General features: G+C 58.7%; 1 protein-coding gene across 5 annotated transcripts in view; it reads right to left on the bottom strand.

Annotated features, from left to right (window-relative positions):
- PFKFB3 (6-phosphofructo-2-kinase/fructose-2,6-biphosphatase 3) overlaps positions 1-21,364 on the bottom strand; it is a 61,082-nt gene extending 39,718 nt beyond the window's left edge. For 2 of the 5 annotated variants that reach the window (XM_036228202.1, XM_036228203.1), the window contains exon 1: positions 21,235-21,354. In XM_036228202.1, coding sequence (XP_036084095.1) covers positions 21,235-21,349 — 115 coding nt within the window. In that variant the 5' untranslated portion in view covers positions 21,350-21,354. Of the gene's footprint in view, positions 1-21,234 lie in introns of all 5 variants that reach the window. The other 3 variants (XM_016136419.2, XM_016136418.2, XM_036228205.1) reach the window with 2 other exon arrangements.
- Between the last annotated feature and the right edge of the window lie 318 nt (positions 21,365-21,682).

The following is a 21,682-nucleotide window of genomic DNA, read 5'->3' on the forward strand; positions in this document are numbered from 1 at the left end:
GAACAATTCAGTGCTGAAATAGCTCTGTGTAGGCTGAGTGCTTACCTGGAGTCCCAGGATCCCCAAGTTAGTCAGGCCCTGGGAGGCTGCCTCTCGGGGCAGGAAGCCAGTCTCCTGCAGTCAGGGTGCTCCTGCCTGCTTCCTGGAGCCCTGGCTAGACAGCAGCCTGCATCTCCATCCTGATGTCATTTCCAGTTTCATCACCACTCCTCTGATCCGCCTCATATACTTAGATCTCAGGTAAGGTTGTGTTTGAAGAGACGGTTCTGTGGCTATAATAGGTCTGCAAACCACGATCTAGTCCAAGCCATCGATTTCACAGGCAAGTGGATCCAGATAGTGGTTACCTGCCTGAGACACTCGTGAGTGCGCGGCTGCTAGGACTGGATCCCAGGTCGTTCTGTAAAGTAAACACGTCTCTGAAGTGTAACATGCGCACCATAATGCACAGCTTGACAGATGCTCCAGCCGAACGCACCTGCAGAACCACCGCCCAGCGCAAGAACGAGGTCAGGGCCGGAACCCCAGAAGCCCCCCACGTGCTCCCTCGCAGTCGCCATCCCCAAGGCCACCAGGATCTTGACATAGTTCTTATGGTTTGAACTTCGTATCGGTGGCATCGCACACGTGTGTTCTACTGGGCCTTGCTTCATTCACTTAACATTTGCTCACCGGACTCGTGCACAGTGGTTCTTATGGCTGTGGTCCCTTTGCCGTCCTGTAGGAATTCCACCGCACGAGCATAGCGTGACTTATTTACCCACGCTGACGGAACACGCTGGGGCTACACAGGGAACGTTGCTCTGAACGGTCTCGTCGCCGTCTCAGCGCACGCGCGCTGGCGCGTTCTCATCGCAGTCCCAGCGCACGCGCGTTCTCGTCGTCATCTCAGTGCACGTGCTCAGGCACGTTCTCGTCGCCGTCCCGGCGCACGCGCTGAGGCGCGTTCTCGTCGCCGTCTCGGTGCACGCGCACAGGCCCGTCTGCGCACCAGGAAAGGAGCCTGCTGGGTCGTCGAGCATGCGTGTGTTCACTACATACCGCCAAAGAGCTTTCAAAGTGGTTATGTCTGTTTTTCACTCCCACGTGACGGTTTCTGTTTTGATCCCAAAGTCTCACCAAAACTTAGTCTCTTTCTTTTTAGCCATTCAGCCTAAAGCACATAGACAGTAGTATCTGCCTGTGGCTTTAATTTGGGTTTCCTAGATGACCAAGGAGGTACGGTGGCTTTTCATTGCTTATTGGCCATTGGGATAGATTCTCTTATGAACACTGTTTCCACGTGAAGCTGCTTTGGTTTGCTCGGTTTTGTTTTTCCTTTCTCCAGCGTCACTTATGCGGATCTATGACATACAGGAACCAAACTGTCCCCTGGATAAGAGCCCTGAAGCCAGACTACCTTGGTCGTGCTCCAGCTCCAGTGGTGACTAGCGGTCATTCTGGGGGTCCAGCCCTCTCCCTGCCCAGCTGTGTCGTCTGTAAGACAGGGATGGGGACTGCAGGGCCTGAGTCCTAAGCCTGAAGGAGTGAACAAGTGCACAAGCCTAGAACAATGCTCGGCACACTCTAAGCGCTCCATACGCTGGGATTTTTACTGTGAGACCCAGTATTCTGAGCCTGAACGCGCCCAAAACTGCTGAGAAAGAGGGGGCATGGAGCAAGCCTGAGTTGAAATTTCTCTTTGTTGGCGGCTTATCATCATTTTGGCAGCAACCTCGAATTTCTCCTAGCTACAGAGATGCGTCCCGTGTGTGGGAATCAAAGAGATGTCTGAGTAGAGGAGCTGGGGCCAACTCATCTCAGCAGGCGAGAGACAAAGGGGGAGGCGTCTGCAGAACCCCACAGACCACATGTCCCAACATCACCTGTAACCCTGAACCACAGGCTGCAGGGACCCCACCTCACAGAGCGCCCAACACGGCCTGGCACCCGCCCTTCCTCTCACCACTGGAGGAGCCAGGACAAGGAGGCGGGACTGACCAACTCGCCCCGTCCCACCCAAGCGTCTGCCCTTGCCTTGGTCAGCACAGCCCTGCACTCAAGCGTCAGCAGGCCCAGCTGCTCGCAAACAAGCCCACCCAGCCGCCAGGCCTTGGCGCTCTGCTGCCTTGGCTGGGGGCTACAGGCGGGTCCGGGGAGCAGGCCCCGGAGGTCAGCCGGGGCCGTGGACGCCCTCACTCTGCAGAACTTGAGCTGCCCACTGGCATGGAGCAGGCTGGCGGAGCGCCGTGTGATGGCCACACCAGGTGCTGGGGCACGGTGGCTTTTCTAAGAACCCCTGCTCTGGACCAAGCACAGGGGTCATACGGGCAGACAGGAAGAGGTCAGGGAGGTCTCCATCTCTTCTGGTAAACAAGCCTGTGTCAGCAAAGTGGTGTAAACAGCCAGCCCGCCCTATGAGCCCAGAATGAGTCACAGACATCCAAGCCCCTTATTTCACAGGTAAGGAAACTGAGGCCCAGAGAGGTCAGTGGGCAAAGCGTGGGCTTTGGAGCACGGCCACCTGTGGTTACGGGTTCTTCCTTTTCCTATAACTGGCTGCTTCGCTGCCTCCAATCCCGTAGCTAATTAGTCATCAAATCCTAACTGCTTCTCGAACATGCAACCCTGGTTCTCCCTACTCCAGCTCAGGTCTCAGGTCTCAGCCCTAGCCCCAGGTCGCGGCTGCCCGTCTCCCCCTGTCCCCCAGCCGCACGCGGCAGTGACAGGCCCATGTTCTAGAACAATGTTTTGGTTCTGCTCTTCCCGGCTCGGAAACTGTCACCGGCTCCTGACTTCCTCCAAGGCCCCCTTCGGCCCCCCGGGTCCTCCCCGCAGGTCCTCCCAGCCGGCTCCCAGCAGCCTCGCTCCCGTTCCTCGCTGGCCCTGCACGCTGGACCTCCGATCGTCCCCTCCCCTCCCCCCTCCCTCGCCCCCGACTCTCCTGCCAGCTCTGCTTTTCCACAGCGCACTCCGCCGGGCACCCCCTTTTCTCCTTGTCGCCTGACCCCTTCCTGTCAGCGCCTTTCGCTGCTGTACCCACGAGCTTTTCTTTCCCGGACAAGCGTCTGTTCTGCACACTGTCGCGTCACCGGACCTGTGCTCTGCACGTGTCCCCGCCACCCTCGAAGCTTCGTCAGAGCGGGAACGGTCTTGCGCGCGTCGGGCCCGGCACGGCGCTCAGCCGCCGCGGGACGCGGGCACCGGACACGTGGACGCGGGCGCGGACACGCGGACGGGCAGCTCCGCCACGCACGCGGCCGGCGGTCTGGGCGGCCGGCCCGACAGGGGCCCCCTCCAGCGCGAGGACGCGCTCGGCACGGGGACCCGGAGGTGCGGAGCGGCGCGCACCGTCAAGGGCTGCGGAGGACGCGGACCGAGAAGGGCGACGCCCCTGGTCCTTGAGTTCCAATCGAAGGCGTCCGAAACCACGTGTCTCACGGCTCCCGACCGGGAAGGAGCCCGTCCCCGTTGACGCCTGGGTCTCCTTAGGGACCCGGGACTCAGGGCTCAAACTGCAAGGTCACCGAGCAGCGACAGGCGCGGCGACAGGCCGTTGAGATGTCTACCTGGAGGGTGACCTCAGACGCAGAAGGGGGCGGCCGCCCTTCCACACCCGGGGCCAACCCCTTCTGCTACAGGACGTGCCGCTGCGTTTAGGGTCAGACGTGGTTTTCGGGTTTTTCTCACGCGCAGCAGCGCAGCGCGCAGGACCCACGCGGCGCGTGCGCCCCCCGCTGGCGGGTCGGGCAGCCCGGGGCTGCCATCGGGTGTCGGTGGGCTTGTTTCCAGCCAGAAAGGGATGAGAGGGGAAAGCGGGGAGGCCCGGTTCCTTCCCACACTGGCACTGCACCCTGTCCCCCTGCTCCGCACCCCAGGTCAGTGACGCTGGTCCCACTGCTGAGAGAGCCTGCCAGCCAGTGGGCTCACCCCAAATCCTGGTTCCCCGTCTCTGTCTCCTGAGGGGAATGAGAGACTCGGAGCTTTCGGGTGCTGTGTGCTCTCAGATGGTTCGTAATTACATTAAGTGTCAATGGCCTAAACACCAAGTAAAAGACCCAATCGCGTTGCATAAGAAGAGAAAGCAAACCCGATGTAAGAAAGCCACTTTAAATAGGAAGACCTGGGCGGTTAAAAGTAAAAGGGAGGGGGACATTGTCCATGCCGACGCCAACAGGAGAGGGAGTGGCTGTATTAGTAAACGCAGAGTAAACTTCGGAACAAGGACTGCTAGAGGCATTCAGGCGGGACACTTCATAATATTTAGAAGAGCCGATCCAGCAAGAAGACGTCACAGCTGATGCGTGTCGGTCATCGGGAGCGTCTTGTCCCAGTTACTGCCGCTCGTGTGGTGGCTCCTCCCCGCCTCGGTGCCCTTCAGCTCCCGGCCCGGACACTTCTGCCTGTCGATCTCCGTGGGCCGTGGACCCTCGTGGCACTCGGCGGAGTCTGGTAAACGCACGTTGCTGCTTCGCCGCCCTCCTCAAGGCCAAGGATGGCACTGCTCATCTCTAAGCTCAGGACACAGCGCCAGCCCCCTCGTAGGCATTTCCTCCACGAGTGAATGAATGGAGGAGAATTTAAGTCCTCGGAAACGCAGCCTCTGGGCTCTCACTGGCTCCCAGAAGAGAGGCGGCTTTCATTCGCGTGGACACTGGGCACACGGTCAGAATTTGCGCTGTCCTACCACTTACAAGCCCTGGGGTGTGAGGCGAGTCACTTAACCATCCGGGGCCTCAGTTTCCTCATTTGCAAAGGTAAAGAGAACACTGGCCTCGCCCAGCTGTCACTTTCAGGTAGCGGTGCTGAAATGTGCTCTGCTGACGTCGGTTATCGCGAAGCGCCAGGCACTGTATGACCTGTGTCACAGGGAGCCGAGCCTCAGGCCCGAAAGCTAAGTAAAACCGTGAAGACCACCGGGCGCAGGCGCCGGAGGGGACAGCCCGGCTCCAATGGCCGCCCCGGCTCGCCCACCCCCTTCTCCCATGTCGGAGGCGCTGGCTCCTTGCTGGCTGCGCCCAGCACCCTCCCTGCCTGAGAAGTGGGCGACAGCAAGCTCCTGGACCAAGAAGCAAGTTGACACATGACGACGACGTGACAATGACCCGCCATGCGGGGACTTCCTCCCCGAGGCGAGGGCGATGCCTGGCTTCCACGGAGGAGACGCCAGAGCCTCCGTCCCTGAGCCCCTGCCGGCTTTCGGGGTTCCCCCTGTGACTAAGACGCCAGACGGGAAATTGGCAGGGACGGGGAAAAACGCCATCTCTCCCCGCCGCTGCTTCTGTGTCAGCCGTCCAGGCAGAGCTCTGGGCTCGGGCCCTGACTCACCGGACAGGACTTTGCATTTTAACAACATCTCCGCTGAGCCACGAGCCTTCGCGTTTGAGAGGCGCCGTCGCGGTCACTTCTGTCATTTCTCTGAGCGGCGGTGGCCGACTTTTTTGATCGCCCACTCACACCTCCCAATCAGATGTCTCTTTAGTTACAAACGTGCATCCGCTACTGCACTGAAATGTCACGCACGTTTAGAGAGCTTAAACCAACATTAGAAATGGAAAAGAATGCACTAAAAAATAAATAGAAAGAGGTTATAATATTTTTAACTGCGCCCGAAGTAAACTTTTGGGCCCCACGGAATGGTGTAGGGTGGGCTCTGCCTTTCCCAGCCACTGACTTAAAGGGAGAGGGCCTGGTGCGGGGTCCTAGGGTCCCGAATCAGTGACTCCTCTGGCTTTTTGGAAAGCTCCCCTGCTGTACCCCCCACCCCCACCCGTGCCCCTACTGCAACCACTTCCTTACAACAGACCCCCCCCCTTTTGTTCTTAATCTTCCCATCCACATCCACAAACAAAGGGCCCTAGGAATTGTTGTGGCTGAATGTCTTCTGTATTTCATCTGTTAGAGGAACAAAAAGAAATCACAAACAGGGGCGGAGGGGGCGGGAGCCAGTTTGCAAGGCGGGTTTCTTTTTTTTATGTAAAAGTCATCAGCATTCTTTCTCATGGCTGGATCACCAAACAACCCCAGAAGTCACACAAAATGAGGTGACAGTCACGCTGCAGAGGTTTTTAAGTTGCTCCCGGCCACGCCTGCCTGTTTTGGGATCAGCATCTATTTCTGGAGCTGGCACAGGGCGGCCCTGATTCTCCGGCGTGAAAGCAAAACCATCCATCTCCTCGTTAGAGACGCAGAGGGCGGGTCCCCAAGGCAGCTCCCCCGAACCCGCCACTTCAGAACCACCACAAACAGAAGGCCAGGAAATTCAACGACACGCTCAAAGATGCCCAAAATGTTACTAATTTAAGATTTCTGCAACTAGGGAACGGGAAGAGTCATTCCAGAGAGCAAGCCACGCAGACCCCCAGGAAATGTTTCACCCCTCTTGGTACCTGGACCCTCAGAGAAGCCGGGACAGGTGTAAGGAGGTGCACATCCATGAAATAAAAGCCATCAAAACACGACCAGGGCATCAGGCAGGGGCCACTCCTCCCTCGGGCCTCGGCGCAGGAGGGTGTGCACGGCTCGGAGGCCTCGGTGTGGCCCCTGGGCACCCTCGCATGTAGAGAGTGGAAAGGTGTTTAGGATTTTAAAAGATTCTGCACACTTCTAAGCCTCCCTCTAGACCTCAGCCGACAGCCCCCTTTCTCCCGGTCCCTCAGCCACCCCCACGCCACAGGTCGGCAGGGGCACCCAAGGCCACCTGAGGACCAGGTACAAAGGCACGAGAGCAACGTCAATAATCCCGGCAGCGGGGGGAGGATGGAAATGGGTCCACTGATGACCCCTGTCCCCTACGCCCTCCCAACTCCGGTGACTGTGGCCCAGCCTTGAGCCGCCTCCGTTCCTCCTTTCGTTAAACTTAAGTTTCAGCTCCGCTGGCAGCCAGCAGGGACCCCATGACAACCCCAGGGCAGGAGTGAAGGGATGGAAAAACCTCTTCCCAGGCACGGCGACCACCCCGGGAGCTGCATCCTGGCAAGAAAGTACGAGAGGGACTCGCTTAGAGACCTCTGGGAGGGACAGGAAGGACAGGTGTCCAGCTAAGGACCACGGGGAGGGGCTGTCTGGGAATGGACACGCGTCAGGGCACCGCGGACGGCCTGGGCGTTGGGGCAGGGGCAGCAGCCGGGCGCCCCCACCCTTGAGCCTTGCACCCGTTTAAGCTCACAGAGAAGCGGGTGGTGGCGGTGACCGCAGAGCTGTCACTGCGGGACTGAGTCACTGCGGGAATGAAGGCTCCTTCGGGACAGGAACAAACCACCGCCGCCTGTGGAGCACCAAGGACGTGCCAGGCAGGCGGGTTTGGCGCGCCGTGAGCTTAATCCTCGCAGTTGACAGGTGAGGAAACTGAGGCACAGAGCGATTAAGGAACTTCTCCACGGTCATTCGCGGTAGAGCTGTGTCTGACCCCAGAGAGACTCCAAACGGTCCACCTCTCCCCTTCGCGTCCCCAGCCTCCGCCCAGCCCTGGGCTTCCACCTTCCTGAACAAAGCCTCAGCCCCTTCTAATGAAAGTGACCGGCCTCGGCCAGGGAAGCCGCAGCGAAATGGTGGCTCTGGGACCAGTCTTCCGAAGCGCTCGTTGCCTGCACCAGACGAGCCCGTTGGGCTGCGGAGAGGCCGAGGCCAGGGACCGAAGGGCGATGTCCTGTCACCGCGGCCCCCACCCTCGCCCGAGGTGCTCCATGCCCTGAAGTCCGTCACTGGGCGTTACAGATCTTCGAGGTCAGTTACAACACGAACTGAGCTACTGTCACTCCAAGATGGTGCCAGGGGGATCTGAGGAAATGACGGGAGAGCACAGGAGAGCACCCGAGCCCTCGAGACCAGGGAGAAAGGGACCAGAAGGAAGCATGAGAAACCGTCCCTCCTCTAAGCCTTCGGGCTGGGCTGGGCGGGCGCCAAGGACTTCATACCATGGACGCAGAGAAGCAAGACCTAGGAGGCTGAGGGTGAATGATCAGGTGACTTACTGATTAAGGACACCTGCGGAGGTAGGTAGCTTCTAGAGCTCTACAAATTGTGTTCTGGGCAGAGAGGAGACCAAGTCTGGATTCTGCCTCAGGAAAATTCCTTAGTTTGGTATTTTCAGGCTGTTTTTGATAAGAAATTGTAACCAGGTCTGCTAGAGACCAAAAAAAATAAATAAATAACAGATGCCACCTCTTTATACCCATTCCATACCTACCTTCCTCTTAGGGATGCTAAAATGGGTTAGATTTGGCAATTTAACACATGTAGCAGAGACAAAATAGACTCCTAGTGTGCTCTTCTCTTCAGAAAATATGAAACTACTAATTTACAAAATGAAGCCACGACCTCTGTGTGGCTCTTTATGCATCAACCCTACAGGCTTAAGTTCTGAAATGTGAGACACGCAGGGCTGGGGCGGTCAGACCAGCCCGGGGGTGCCCTCCTGACTCTCCAGGGCAGCTAGGTGGTGTTGCCTGGGGGACCGAAGTGCTGTTACCCACTCCTCCAGTCCTCAGCTCTCTGCCATGGTCCCACTGCCAGCCTTGTCTAGGTACAGGGCGTGCACAGGAGGAGGGCTGGCTTTGAAAAACGGCCTAGGAGGCAGTAAGAGAGATGGATGATGGTTGGATACTGTGATCACATTTGTTAAAGTCAAGATAATTGTTTAAACAAGTGCTTTTGCACTTAGAGGAACAGCGCTTATAGGAACAATGGGTCGCAAGTGTGCCCCGCCGGGAAATCTGACTTGCTGGTGACACAGGCCTCTTCGGTCTCCTGTAGCCCTGGCAATCTCTGTGGCCAGGACAACCTCCCTCTTCATCTGGGGTGGAAAATATCAGTGACACAGCTAAACAGGACTGAATGAATCCTCTAGTCCAGTGCACTCAACCAACGTAGAAACCCTTTGGCACAATCATCAGTCCCAAAGGAACCCACTCCATTAAAACAGACGCACCATGAAGAGGGAAGGGCTTTGGAGCCTGGCAGATGAGAATTGGAAGCTTAGTTCCACTATTTTCTTACTGATATATGTAAAAATCTAGCTGGACCCAGGTCCTTCCATATTTATTTCCTAGAGAGAACTCCATAAACATTCATTCATGCCCCCCTCTCCGTAACTGACCTGAAATTCACCCCTTACCCCTGACTCCTGGCCCCAGTAATTATTTCTCTTGTCCTCTAAGGCAGGCAGCACTGGGCCTACTCTCTCGTTCAAAACAGTGTCTTTCAATATTTGCAAACAGATTCAGCTGCACACCCCACCCTCCCGTCCTGTCTAGTCTGGGCTAACGTCCCCTCTCCTCCTGTGACTTGCTTTCCTGACCCCTCACTAGCTGACTCACTCTCTGCAACCTAACTCCAGGCCCTCTTAAGGAAGAATCGGATGTACCCAAGGTCCCAATTCTTTCCGGGCCCTGGGGGAAGGGGGCATCCTGAGCTGTAATCTGGGCCCGGTCCCTGGGGCTGGGAGAGCTTGCATCCAGCAGGTGGCTGCGGTGTTAGGGGACCACCGTGGCTTTCAACCTTCAGGGGGAGCCTTCCCGCAGCGCAGGGGCTGCACGGGCTGTTTACAGCTGTCGCAGAGAACAGCACATCCCCAACGGCGGGCGGGCTCAGGACCTCTCAGACCAGCCAAGAGGGAACAGGCAGCGTCGGGCACCTACACTACTTCATCCCCAATTAAAGATCAAAACACTGCAAGGTCTTACGCAATCGCCCACGTCCAAAACTTTTTTATAAGTCACCCCCTCCCCCGCTGTCCCCCCTTCCTCGTGAGCCGCACGCACGACTGCCCGGCCACACCCAGGCCGGCCTGGGCCAACCACCTGCCAGCCTAGTTCCTCTCGCGGGTTCCAAAAGTATGGCCGCTCCCAGGCCTTCTGGGAGAGCCCTCGGCCAGCAAAACAAGCGGGGGCGGCAGGGCGGGGCGCCGGGAGCCCCGCCACGGGCCAGCCAGCCGCGCGCACGCCGCTCCCACGTGCGGACCCCGCCCGCGCGCCGCCGGCCAGGGCGGCGACACGTGAACGCGGCGTGCGGCGCGGCACGGGGGCGGGGCGCCCGCCGATTGGCCCGTTCCCTGGGCCCGCGGCCAATCCGCGCGCCCGCCCGGCGGCCCGGCCCCGCCCCGCCCCGCCCCGCCCGGTCGAGCCCCGCCCGTCCCTGCCCCTCCTGGCCGGCCGCGTGTCCCCGGGTGACCCTCCCCGGCCCGCCGCGCTCTGCGGGTTTCCGCCGGACGCCGGCCGGTGGCCCCCGCCCCACGCGCCGTCCCTGGTCCAGACTGGCCGGAGGTGGGGGCGAGTGGGGCGCAGCGGGGCGCGAGGAGTGGAGTCCGGGGCGAGTCCGCGGGGTCTTCCCCTTCGCCCCTCGTCGCTAGGCCCTCGGTCGTGTCTGTCCCCTCGGCGCCTGGCCCCAGAATATGCCTCTTTGGCATAAGAATCATTGCGAGCTAATTTTTGAGAAACTGCAGACACAGGAGAAACTCTGATAACGGAGAAGTTACCTTTTTATAAGGGAAATCTGCATTAGAAACGGGGCCTGTACCAGGAAGAGGGCAATTCCAGACACCGCATCGCCTGAGAGAGTTGTCTGCACGCAAGGCAAACTTTACATTTCCTCTTTTCAGCTTCCTGTGAATTTTCTTCGTCCCCCCTTCGAAGCCACCGCGCCCTCTCCCTTTCCTTAGCTCGGGATGGTACAGAAGCCTCAGTGGCCCGGCAGCCTTTCGAGTCCCACATCTTTGCGGGGCTCCTGAATGTATGTACATACATACTTAGGATTGTTTTTTTTCCTCTACTGTTAATCTTTTTATTTGGGGGGGAGGTGCTCTAGCCAAGAACCTAGAAGGATAGAGAAAAAATTATTTTTCCTGCCCTACAATATATAGGGCATACACATGGCGGCGTGCAGTATACCACACCAGTGTTGATACAAATCTATATAGGTTTTTTTTTTTTTGCCTTAAACATTTCTGTTTGCAAATTTAAAATTATATATAAAAAGTAACACGTTCACTGCGAAGTGATTGAGAATACGGAGAGAACATGGAATATTCCTGGTTATGTTTCCTGGCAGACCTGTCTGTGCAGATTTTAAAGCCCCAGGGGATTTGGAATTAGCACTCAGTTCTGTACTGCATTAACAATCACAAATGTCATTGCTCATGGGGAATTAGATATTACTGAGGAATTTCATTTTCCTAATTAATAATACCCGGAGTAAAGGAGATCCAAGATTAAAAAAAATAAAATTCTGAAGAAAATATTTTAAAAGCAAATGGAAGATACAAATATGGAATGGGGGAGGACAGGAGAAGTTTTGGGTATTGAATGAGAATAAGAGAGAGCAGTATGAATTGATGGTCCTTAAAAAAAAATCTGTTAATTAGCTCTGTCCACTGAAAGGGCCCCAGAAGCAGTGACCCCAGTAGCAGCAAGCACACCAGAGCCCCCATCCTGGTGTCTGTCGTTCACTAAAAGTAACCAGGGCTCTTGGGGAAGTGGCTTCTCCCAGAATCGAGCTGAGCCTGGAATGTGTGCTCCAGCCAGGATGTAAGGAGTGTGTCAAAGGGACAGGGGAGCTAGTTCGAAAGGGCTGTCAGCCAAAGTGGGACAATCTGAGCCTCTAAATGAATAGTGTCAGATAGGAACTCTAACACATGCAGTAATAATTTCTGAAATCCCGGAAATCATACTGATACTTTTACTACCATTAATAATGAAATTATAACTTTTAAAGGGGAAGTGGGCAGGAAAGTTCTTTACAAAAGAATGCCAACTAATGTTGAAAGAATGACAGAAATAGTAAATTGCCATTTTTAGCCACCATACCAACAAGTGTTTCAGTCAATCATCCATACATGCTTAAACCATTGCATGAAAGATTATTAAGAACGGGATATTCTATTCATACTTTGCAAGTGATCCCAAAGGACCATCTATGGATACGTTTTTAATTGCAAAAGAGGAAAAGTTACCTTTACAAATGACTCAAACATATTACCAGTTATTTAACATGATTAAAGGGATAAAATTACACCCTAGTTCGTTGACATAATAGCAGGAAGAAGGACACGTCATCTGTGCAATTTTCTTGCCAAAAATGTCTGACTTGAATCTAAAAAGAAAATAATAAAGCAATTCCAAATTGAGGGGCTTTCTGGGGAAAAAAAAAAGCAAAAGCAGTGGCCTGGATCTTCGAAAACGTCAACATCATTAAAATAAGATTAAGACTAAATAAGGCGGGAGAACTCTTCAAGGTAAAAAGACTTAAATGTGTGACACTTGATTGGATCCTAAATCCAAAAAGAAAAAAAAAATCTAAAAAAGACTTTGAGACAAGAGGAATTCAACTATGGACCAGTGACTAGATAAATCTTGTATCGTGTTAAATTTCCAACTAGGATGAGAACTGTACTGTGATCATTTAAGAGGCTGTTCCTGTTCTTGGGAGGAATGTGCTATATTTAGGGATGAAGTGTCATGATGTCTGCAACTAATTCTCAAATGATTTAATATCGAGAAAACCAGTTGAGAAAATAACCCAGTACAACGCAACGGTTGGAGAGTCTGGGTTATGCAGTTGTCCACTATGCCCTTCTTGCAACTCTTCCGAAGCCTCGACATTTCCGAAGGTCAAAAGAGACAGAAATGGAAAACTTCCCCAGGCAAAGGCCCCTCATCGCCCTCACACACATTTTACTTTCCTAACATACAATTTAATGCCCAGTGGACTAGAAACCTGTAATTCTGAGTCATCCATCCTAGGTAAGTCAAGGTTGGAATGTTTGTGTAGATACACAGATAAAATACACAAAAATTACAGAGGCAAGTCTGAACCTCGGTAAAAGGAATATTGTTTCATTATCTACGTATTCCTTCAAAGAACATCGTTTAGTTGTAGGTGTTTCAATTTTATAAAAAGTATTTTACTGGGTCCAACGTTTTGGGGATTTTTTTAAATAGTCATCCAGGATATTCGGTGCCACTGTCTTATCAGACTGCCTTATCATATTCCATTGTTGACTAAACCAAGAATTAACTCGTCCTGGTCCTGTCCCCCAGGCGTTCGGCTGCTTAAAAGTGTCCTATCAGAGCGCTGCTGTGAAGGTCACCTGCGCGCGCACCAGTTTCCCTCAGCAACGCACCTGGGAATGGCACATCTGCTGCTGGGAGATGAGAATTTCTCCTCCACGAGGTGATCCCGAGGCCCGCGGACCCATGGGCGCGCCCACCACAGCTGCGTTTCTGCCAGCCAGACAGGGCTAAAATCGTCCCCCACTGTGGCCTCCGGCTGTGCTTTCCCGCTCACTGAAGGGGTCAGATTTCTTTATTTCCTCATCTTATGTTACACGCTGCCTGATTTTTAAAAGGTTTTACCAGTCATTCAGTTACTTCGAACAGAAGCCAGAATAAGGACCGTGTCCTTGCTCGGTGCGGCTGCTTCTCCCGCAGAATGGATTATGATTCTCCTGTCCTGCCGTATGTTCCTTACTGGTACGCACTCCAAAATAAATATTCTCAAGTTTCGTAAGGTTAAGAAATCAATTTGCTCTAAAGCCGTAGTGGCAACATGACCTTTTGCTTCATTCGAATGGCTTTGAATAAAACGCTGTTATATACTCCAGGATTTGCACAGAACACAATTTCGGCTTATGCCGGATTCCATTTCTTGTCCATTTATATCTGAGAAATGATGTAACAACAGCCCACATGATTCATGGTAAAGTAGCCACTAACTGACTCATTTTCATTGTACAGGGATGACATTCAAGTTTTAGATTTTTCTCACACGGAAACCAGGCAACCTGCAGTTTCAGATCTCTTACTGATTTGAGGCAGCCAGCTGGTAAAATAATGCTCCTGTAAGATGTCCCCTGTAGCCTCGCTTTGAAACAGAGCTGGCAGGGTTCTAAGTCCATAGCCCAGGGCCATAAAGTTAAACTGGATTCTTTCTTTCTGTTGTTCAAACACTAACGAGATTTAAAACCTATATCTCCAAAATGAGGCCACGTGGCTGTCATCGCGATGGCGCGGGGCCTGGCTGGTTTGCGGGGGGCTGAGGGTGCCGGGTGTCACGACTTCCCATCCTGAGACGGGGGAACCACACTGAGCTGGTCGCCCGAGGAACACACATGTACCTGGCAACTGGTACTACTGCCCTGGCAACGCGGGCCGCGTGGGAAGCCCGCTGAACGCCGGAAGACACCTGTGCTCACACCTGTGCTCAGCGCCTGTACATGAACCTCATCCAGACCCCGCAAACCCCCTAGGTGTGTCGACAATCATCAGCCCCGACTTTGAAAGCCATTTGCTTCTTAAAAGAAGCGTCTGCCAGGCGGCCGGCCCAGAGCATGGTGGATCTTCCTAGGAGGCCGCCCGCTGAGCCCGCGTCCTTCTGAACCGTGGACAGAGGCGGAACCTGGGGAAGCGAGCCGCTGCCCTGTGGTTAGTCACTCAGCGCCGTGAGCTCACGGCACCCGCCACCTCGGCCCTGTGCGGCTGTGAAAACACAGCGCCCGCAGGTCGGCTGGGCGGCAGCCAGGTGGCACCCAGGACGCACTGCTCCTCTCAGCCCACGTCCAGCCCATCGACAGTCACGCTGTCCCCAGCTCCTCCGTATACTCAGCACCCAGCCACTTACAACCAGCCGCCCGCCACCAGCCTGACCGAAGCCAGACTCGCCGCCCCCCAGGAAGCCTGGTCTCCCGGCTTCGCCCCTGCCACCCTGCAGGGCAGCTGCTTCCTGCATCCCACTGGGAGGAAGCCGCCAGGCCCCACGACGGCCTTGACCTGCACGCCCCGCCCCCTGCCTTGCAGAATGTGCTCCATCCCCGCTGGTCTCCATCCCCCATCCCCCAGCTCACAGACGCCGCCCCTGCTGAAGCACGCCTGAGACCTCACACAGCCCGCTCCCCGCTCCCTTCTGTGGGTCACCTCTCAGCGACCTCCCACTTCGAACAGCCCCACCCCCGCCCCGCCCCCACGCCCCTCCCCCGTCCTGGGGGGCTTCCTCTGCCCCAGGCGCTCTGCGTTTGCGCGGGGATCTGCGTTCGTCTGTGTGCTGCCGTCCGCCACACGGACGCGGGCGCTTCTGTCTGGCTGGAGGCTGCACGCTCAGCCCTTCACGCGCACCTGCTCCACCAGGTGACGGGCAGCTGCTTGTGGCGTGGGGGACGCGCCAAGGGAAGCCCCTGCGGCAGCAGCAGGGGCAGGGCGGGTGCCGGCGGCCAGACACAGCCCACCGCCTTCCAGCCGCGTTTCTCCCTACTTCACGCGTCTGCTCAGCTACCGAGTGCACCCCCTTCTTGTACAGATGGGTAAACCGAGGCCGAGAACTCTTAAGTGGCTTACTCGAGATCGCCGAGCCAGTTACTGACACTGCTGGACATGGCGCTGCCGGTCTCCGAGCTCCCAGACTCATGTTTTTTTCCACGAATCCCATTTCTAACAAGGGGGACGCCCGACACCCCAAAGAGTCCCACGTCACCACTTCTACCGCCTGTGGGTACCTGCCGGGGCCGCTCTCAGGACTGCCCCGACAACGCACTAACACATACTTAGAGACGCACAAACAGATCTGCAAACACGGCCCCGTTCGGGCAGAAGCCGCGAGCGGTCCAGCGCAGAGTCACAGACAGGCAGGAAGGAGGAAGGACCGAGATGAGGGCCCGGGTCGCGACGGCCCGTGAGGTGAAGGGGCCGCCTCGCGATTCTGCGGAGGGTGTAGGAACGTGATGGGTGCTGGAGCTCCTCACAGACCTGCAGCTCCTCACAGACCTGCAGCTCCTGAGCACTCACGAGCCCTCGATGAACAAGGAGAAAGCCCCCCCTGCGCGCGACGACCCCGGGCTCGCGCCAGCCAACACGCAGACGGCACCGGTGCTCACCACACGTGCGGCGAGCGAGCGAAGCACACGGATTGATGAAGCGCTTGCTTCCACCTGGCCCTGCATGAGCATGAGAGAGAGAGAGAGAGACAGAGAGAGAGAGAGAGAGAGAGAGAGAGAGAGAGAGAGAGAGAGGGAGACGCCCTGCAAACAGCTGGGGCGTGAACATCCAGCATCCAGTGGGGGAGCATTTCGAGGACAAGTTCGAGACCCTGGTCACGGGACAGCATGCACCTGCAAGGCCCCGTCTGCACAGAGGAGGTGGGGGGGGGGGGCGGAGAAGACCTGCACTTGAGCAGGGCCTAAGCGTGCGCGTGTAAACGTCACGTGTGTGTAAACATCACGCGTGTGTAGACGTGCAGGTGTAGACGTCGCGTGAAGGGTTCCAGGCACTCGGGAAGGCGTGGCTGGGTCCCAGGACAGGGGAGGATGTAGGAGGAAATGACAGGTACGAGGAAATAGGGTGGCCCGAGGCTGGCCACTGGGGGACGCTGAGGGATGCCCGTGACCCCAGCGCCGAATGCGCTCTAAGGAGTGGTGGGGGACCGTCAGGAGGGTGCAGCTTGGTGACAAAAGGCCTGTGAAGACAGTGTCAGCTGAGGCTTCGCGAGGTCAGCCGCAGAGGCAGGAGGTCTGGGTGGGAAGCCGAGCTGGCTCGGCAGGGTGGCCGGTGCTTCCCGAAGCCGACGTCACTCGGCCCCCTCCCCAGGGAGCATGCCGCAGCCGTGTCAGGAGCAGAGCTCTGCAGTGCCCTGGGCGCCCCGTTCTCCCCCAGTAAGCCGGGAGGCCCCGAAGGAGGAGAGGGCACCCCAGAACGCGGCCGGCCTGTGCCGACAGACGCCCAGAGCAGACAGTGGCACCCAGCCCTGCACCCGAGCTCAGCAGAGTGAGGCAAGAAGCCGGGGCCAGCCCAGCTCCCCCGGATCGAGAGGATCGGCTCTCTGCACCCCATGGGGAGACGAAGGGAGGGCAGGTCCCAGGTGCGGGGTCCGAGAGTGCTGACTCATCTAACGCACAGCTCCTGCTGCAGGCAGCTGACCCGCAGGAGCCCCGAAGGAGCCGCGTCCCCCACTGATGGCTCCCCGGGTGTCCCTGGGACCGTGTGCCCAGCGGGGGATGCTCAGTGCGCCACGCAGCTGTGCCCTGACACCGGCTGGCCTCCCGTCCCCCCACACACTCAGCACGGTACAGCCGTGCCCCGGGGTCCCCTCGCGAGCAGCAGAGGGCTGGCCGTCCCCACGTGCAGGCCCGACACACACCATATCGCCCCGTGTGCCGTGCCACACGCCATGCCATCCTGGTCTGGGCAGGAAAGGCAAACGCAGAGGCCGCGGCCCCAGCCGTTCAGCACACGGCCGGATGAGAGGATGCGGACGAGGTGCACGCCGGGCCTGAGCCTCACGACCTCCACCCTCCCGACGCGGGCACTCGTGAGGGTAGATGAACGCAGGCCCGGACGGAGCCCGCCACCCAGGACCGGGGAGGTGCTCCGTGAGTGCTGATTTGGCCTCTGATTGTTAGTGACCATTAGACCCTCCGCCGGCTAGTCCCCACGTCCCTTCAGAGGGTGGGGATATGCGGGAAGCCTGGGACAGGCTGGGTCTGAGATTTTTATAGGCCTCTCAACCCGAAAGGGAAGTGGAGAATTTAGTCACGCCCCCAGGGTCTGAGCAGAGCCACCTCTAAATCGCCTGAAAAACGGCCCATCTGTTGTCGGTAAGACCGCCCTCCCCCGCCCCCGCTCCCTGCACCCCCCACCCAGGACCTTCCTCCCCTGGGTCTAGTTTTTCCTCCCCTTTGGTTCCCACAAAGCCCTTTCACGTTTCTCCCAAGGACGCTTCCTTCTCCTTGCTCAAAGCAGTCTTGAACCTCCCTGCCCCGGCAGCTCAGAGGAGTGTCCAGCTCCGTCCCCTGCCACAGCCACCATCGCTTTGGAACCGGCCAAGACGACGTGAGCGTGGACGCACCCTCGCCCTGCACCCTCACGCTGCACCCTGCACCCTGTACCCTCACCCTGCACCCTCACCCTGCACCCTCACGCTGCACCCTCACCCTGCACCCTCACGCTGCACCCTGCACCCTGCACCCTCACCCTGCACCCTCACGCTGCACCCTCACCCTGCACCCTCACGCTGCACCCTCGCCCTGCGCCCTCACCCTGCACCCTCACCCCACACCCTCACCCTGCACCCTACACCCTCACCCTGCACCCTCACGCTGCACCCTCACCCTGCACCCTCACCCCTCACCCTGCACCCTCACCCTGCACCCTCACCCTGCACCCTCACGCTGCACCCTCACCCTGCACCCTCACCCCACACCCTCACCCCTCACCCTGCACCCTCACCCTGCACCCTCACCCTGCACCCTCACGCTGCACCCTCACCCTGCACCCTCACCCCACACCCTCACCCCTCACCCTGCACCCTCACCCTGCACCCTCACCCTGCGCCCTCACGCTGCACCCTCGCCCTGCGCCCTCACCCTGCACCCTCACCCTGCACCCTCACCCTGCACCCTCACGCTGCACCCTCACCCTGCACCCTGCACCCTCACCCACCCGCACCCTGCACCCTCACGCTGCACCCTGCACCCTGCAACCCTACACCCGTCACGTTGCACCCCTCACGTTGCACCTCACCCTGCACCCGCACCCTCACGCTGCACCCTCACCCTGCACCCTGCACCCTAATGCTGCGCCCCTCACCCTGCACCCTCACTCTGCACCCTCACCCCCTCACCCTGCACCCCTCACCCTGCACCCTCACCCCTCACCCTGCACCCTCACCCTGCACCCTCACGCTGCACCCTCGCCCTGCGCCCTCACCCTGCACCCTCACCCTGCACCCTCACCCCTCACGCTGCACCCTCACGCTGCACCCTCACCCTGCACCCTGCACCCTCACCCCGCACCCTGCACCCTCACCCTGCGCCCTCACGCTGCGCCCTCACCTTGCGCCCTCACCCTGCGTCCTCATCGGCTGGGGGGAGGTCGCTGCCCGCTGTGCCCGCGTGTCTCGGCCATCACCACTCACTCCACCCTCGCGCTGTGGCTCCTCCTGACACTATCACCGCCTGCGGGCTACAGTGGAGCGGCCGCAGGGCCCGGCTGCAGGCACGGACCCGCCAAGTCCGTCACACGCCCAGCACTGCGCGTGTGCACGGCACACAGCAAGCCCCTCGTCTGGAGAACGCGCCGACGCACAAGCGAGTGTGTGAATCGGGGCATGCGGCCGCCAGGTCCCGACTGATCAGACGTCGATTCTACCCCCGAACGTGGGGCCCCAGACCAGCAGCCAAGGTCCTCGCGGGTCCTCTGCTTGTCCCACCGGGTCTGCCCTCCACGGAAGGTCGGTCCAGCCAGCTGTGCGGACAGCGGTGGTCCCCGCCTTCAGCGCCCTGAGGTCAGAGGGTCCTCCCAGGCTGCTCTCTGCGGGGCCCCAAGCTGCCTGCATCCTCGGGGAGGCTTGGACCCAGTCAGGCCACTCTCCAGGGACTGCCGGGCCCCTCACCCTTCCGGGCCTGGGTGGTGATGCCCGGGGTTCTGCACTGTCTCCCGTGGGTCCCTACGCCCTACCCAGACCTCACTAACAGTCCCTTTTCTAAACTCTTGGCAACGTGTCCAGGGCGAGGTGCCAAGCGCACCTCCCAGGCCCCTGGCCGAGCAGCACCCAAAGCCACAGACACAGCATGGGAAGGGAATTAGCAGTCAACTGACTTTCTAAAAGGCTAGCTAGGAGGAAGTCCTCCATCGGCTTCTCTTTGTTTTGGGGCGAGAATAGTAAAGACTTTTCTGATTTTTTTAAATTCCTTTTTTGAATAGTTCACACATTCGGATGGTTCAAAGTTCAAAAAAATATATAAAAGCGAAATGTCCACTGCCGCCTCCACCGGCTGACAGCCGCAGAAACGGGGTGCGGCGCGCCCCCTCAGGGCAGTGTGTCACCCCCGGGCGGCTTCCAGAAGATGTCCCTTCCCGATGTCAAACCAGTCCCCTGTAAGCTCCACGGGTGCTCACGGCTAAACAGGGGGTCACACTCAGGGGAGTGGGGACTCGCCCCGCCGGAGTCCCCGCCCTGGCTCACGCATCCGGAACCCCAACCACTGTCTCTCACACCCCGAGACCTCCGGGGGTCAGCGTCCACAAGCCGAGGGACACTATTTTCCTCTCCATGCAGCCGAGTTCTCTTCCGATTAAAAACAAAGAAGAAACAAAGCTTAGCATGCTGGGCGGCGTGCAAACGCTTGGTCCTGTACGACGTAATAATTCACTAGATGCCGCCATAGCGAAACCTTCTTATATAAAGATCAGGCGCCCGGTTGTTTAATCCGTGATGCCCAAGGCTCCCCCGAGGGCTATGACAAACAGAGCCCTGCTGGTCAGGACTCTGCCCCCAGAAACCGCAGGGTCGCTGTGGGCGGGGAAGCGATGGCTCACCACAGAAATGACGGTTCACCCTGCGGTTAAATGGGAGGCCGGGGGAGGGGCTCTGAGAACCTCCAGGGACAAGGTGGCCATGTTACACATGGAATACTGCGGACACGCCATGGGACTGCATGTCATTGGCCGGGCAAGGACAGAACAGAGCTCGTGATTGCTGTCCTCGGCTGTCCCCTCCCTTCTTGCGGTCCCCAGCGGGACAGGGAGTGCCACCGTGCCCCTTCCACGACCAGGAGCTTGCAGTGGCACCTTAGCAACCTCTGTGCAAGGGACAAAGGCCAACAGGGCGCCCCCGGCAACCACAGCCCTAACCTGAGGCTAAGGTGAATTAGGAGGGAGGCGGGGTGGAGGGAGCCCCAGGAAGCTCAGGGCAGGGGCCCAGGGGCCCCGGAAGCAAGGCTCCCTCTCAGTGAGTTCTCACGGTCGCTCCTACCGGTGGGGACAAGGAAGCCTGTGGTCTTGATTGACAGTGGGGCATGGGAGCCCCAGCCTCTCTCGACACGAAGAGAAAGGGCAGAGGAGCCTGATGGCTGTGACCGGAAGATTTACCTTCTGGTCCCCGCCCCGCCCCCCCACCGCCGCACTCCCCGTACCTAGGCTCCCACCCGGGGGTGCCCGGGGCCCCAGCCTGGTTCTCCAGCGCCCACCATCACCTAGCCCGGAAACAGGGCCACAGACCACGGGGACCCCTTCCAGGCAGGGGACCCCTTCCAGGCAGGGGACCCCGGGCTCAGTGGGCGTCGGGGCTGCACACGCGCCGGCCCGCGCGGAGGCGCGCTCCCGGGGGGCTGCGGGGCGCCCCCGACGCCCTGCCCCGGAGGCTCCAGGTGGCTCGCAGGAGGGGACGGGGCGGCACCCAGCGCCCCCGCGGCGCCTCCCGCGCCCCGCCCGCCGCATCCCAGCACCTCGGGCCTCGGCGGGGTCGCCGGCAGCCCGGCCGCAGGTGTGCGCCTACCTGTCCTGAAGGGCATCGTGGAGGGGACTGCCCGCGGGGCTGGCCCGCGACTCTGAGGCCGTGCGACGTCCCAGCGCCAGCCTCGCGACGGGGCGGGGGAGGGGGACAGGGACATATTTGGGCAGAGAAGGGCGCGTCACCGCGGGGGAGGGACCCGCGAGGCGGGAAGCGCGCGGCTGGGCGGGGCGGGCGCTGGTGCCGCCCCCAAACCCCTCGCTCCCCACGCCCGCACCACCCCCCCCCCCCGCCCCCGACCCCCGCACCCCGCCTGGCGCCCTGCGAGCTCCCAGGCCGGACCACCCACTCGCTGGGCAGCTCCTGCGGGCGGGTGATCCGGGTTAACCACCCCTGGAAGGATTGGGGCACCTCCCACTGTTATTTGCATGTCCTCAGGCACCCAGGACAGGCACAGGCGACTGACTGCTCCACTGGCTGCTTGGCTGGACCT

This window comes from Rousettus aegyptiacus, unplaced genomic scaffold, assembly GCF_014176215.1.
Source record: "Rousettus aegyptiacus isolate mRouAeg1 unplaced genomic scaffold, mRouAeg1.p scaffold_m13_p_10, whole genome shotgun sequence".
NCBI classification, from domain to species: Eukaryota; Metazoa; Chordata; class Mammalia; order Chiroptera; family Pteropodidae; genus Rousettus; species Rousettus aegyptiacus.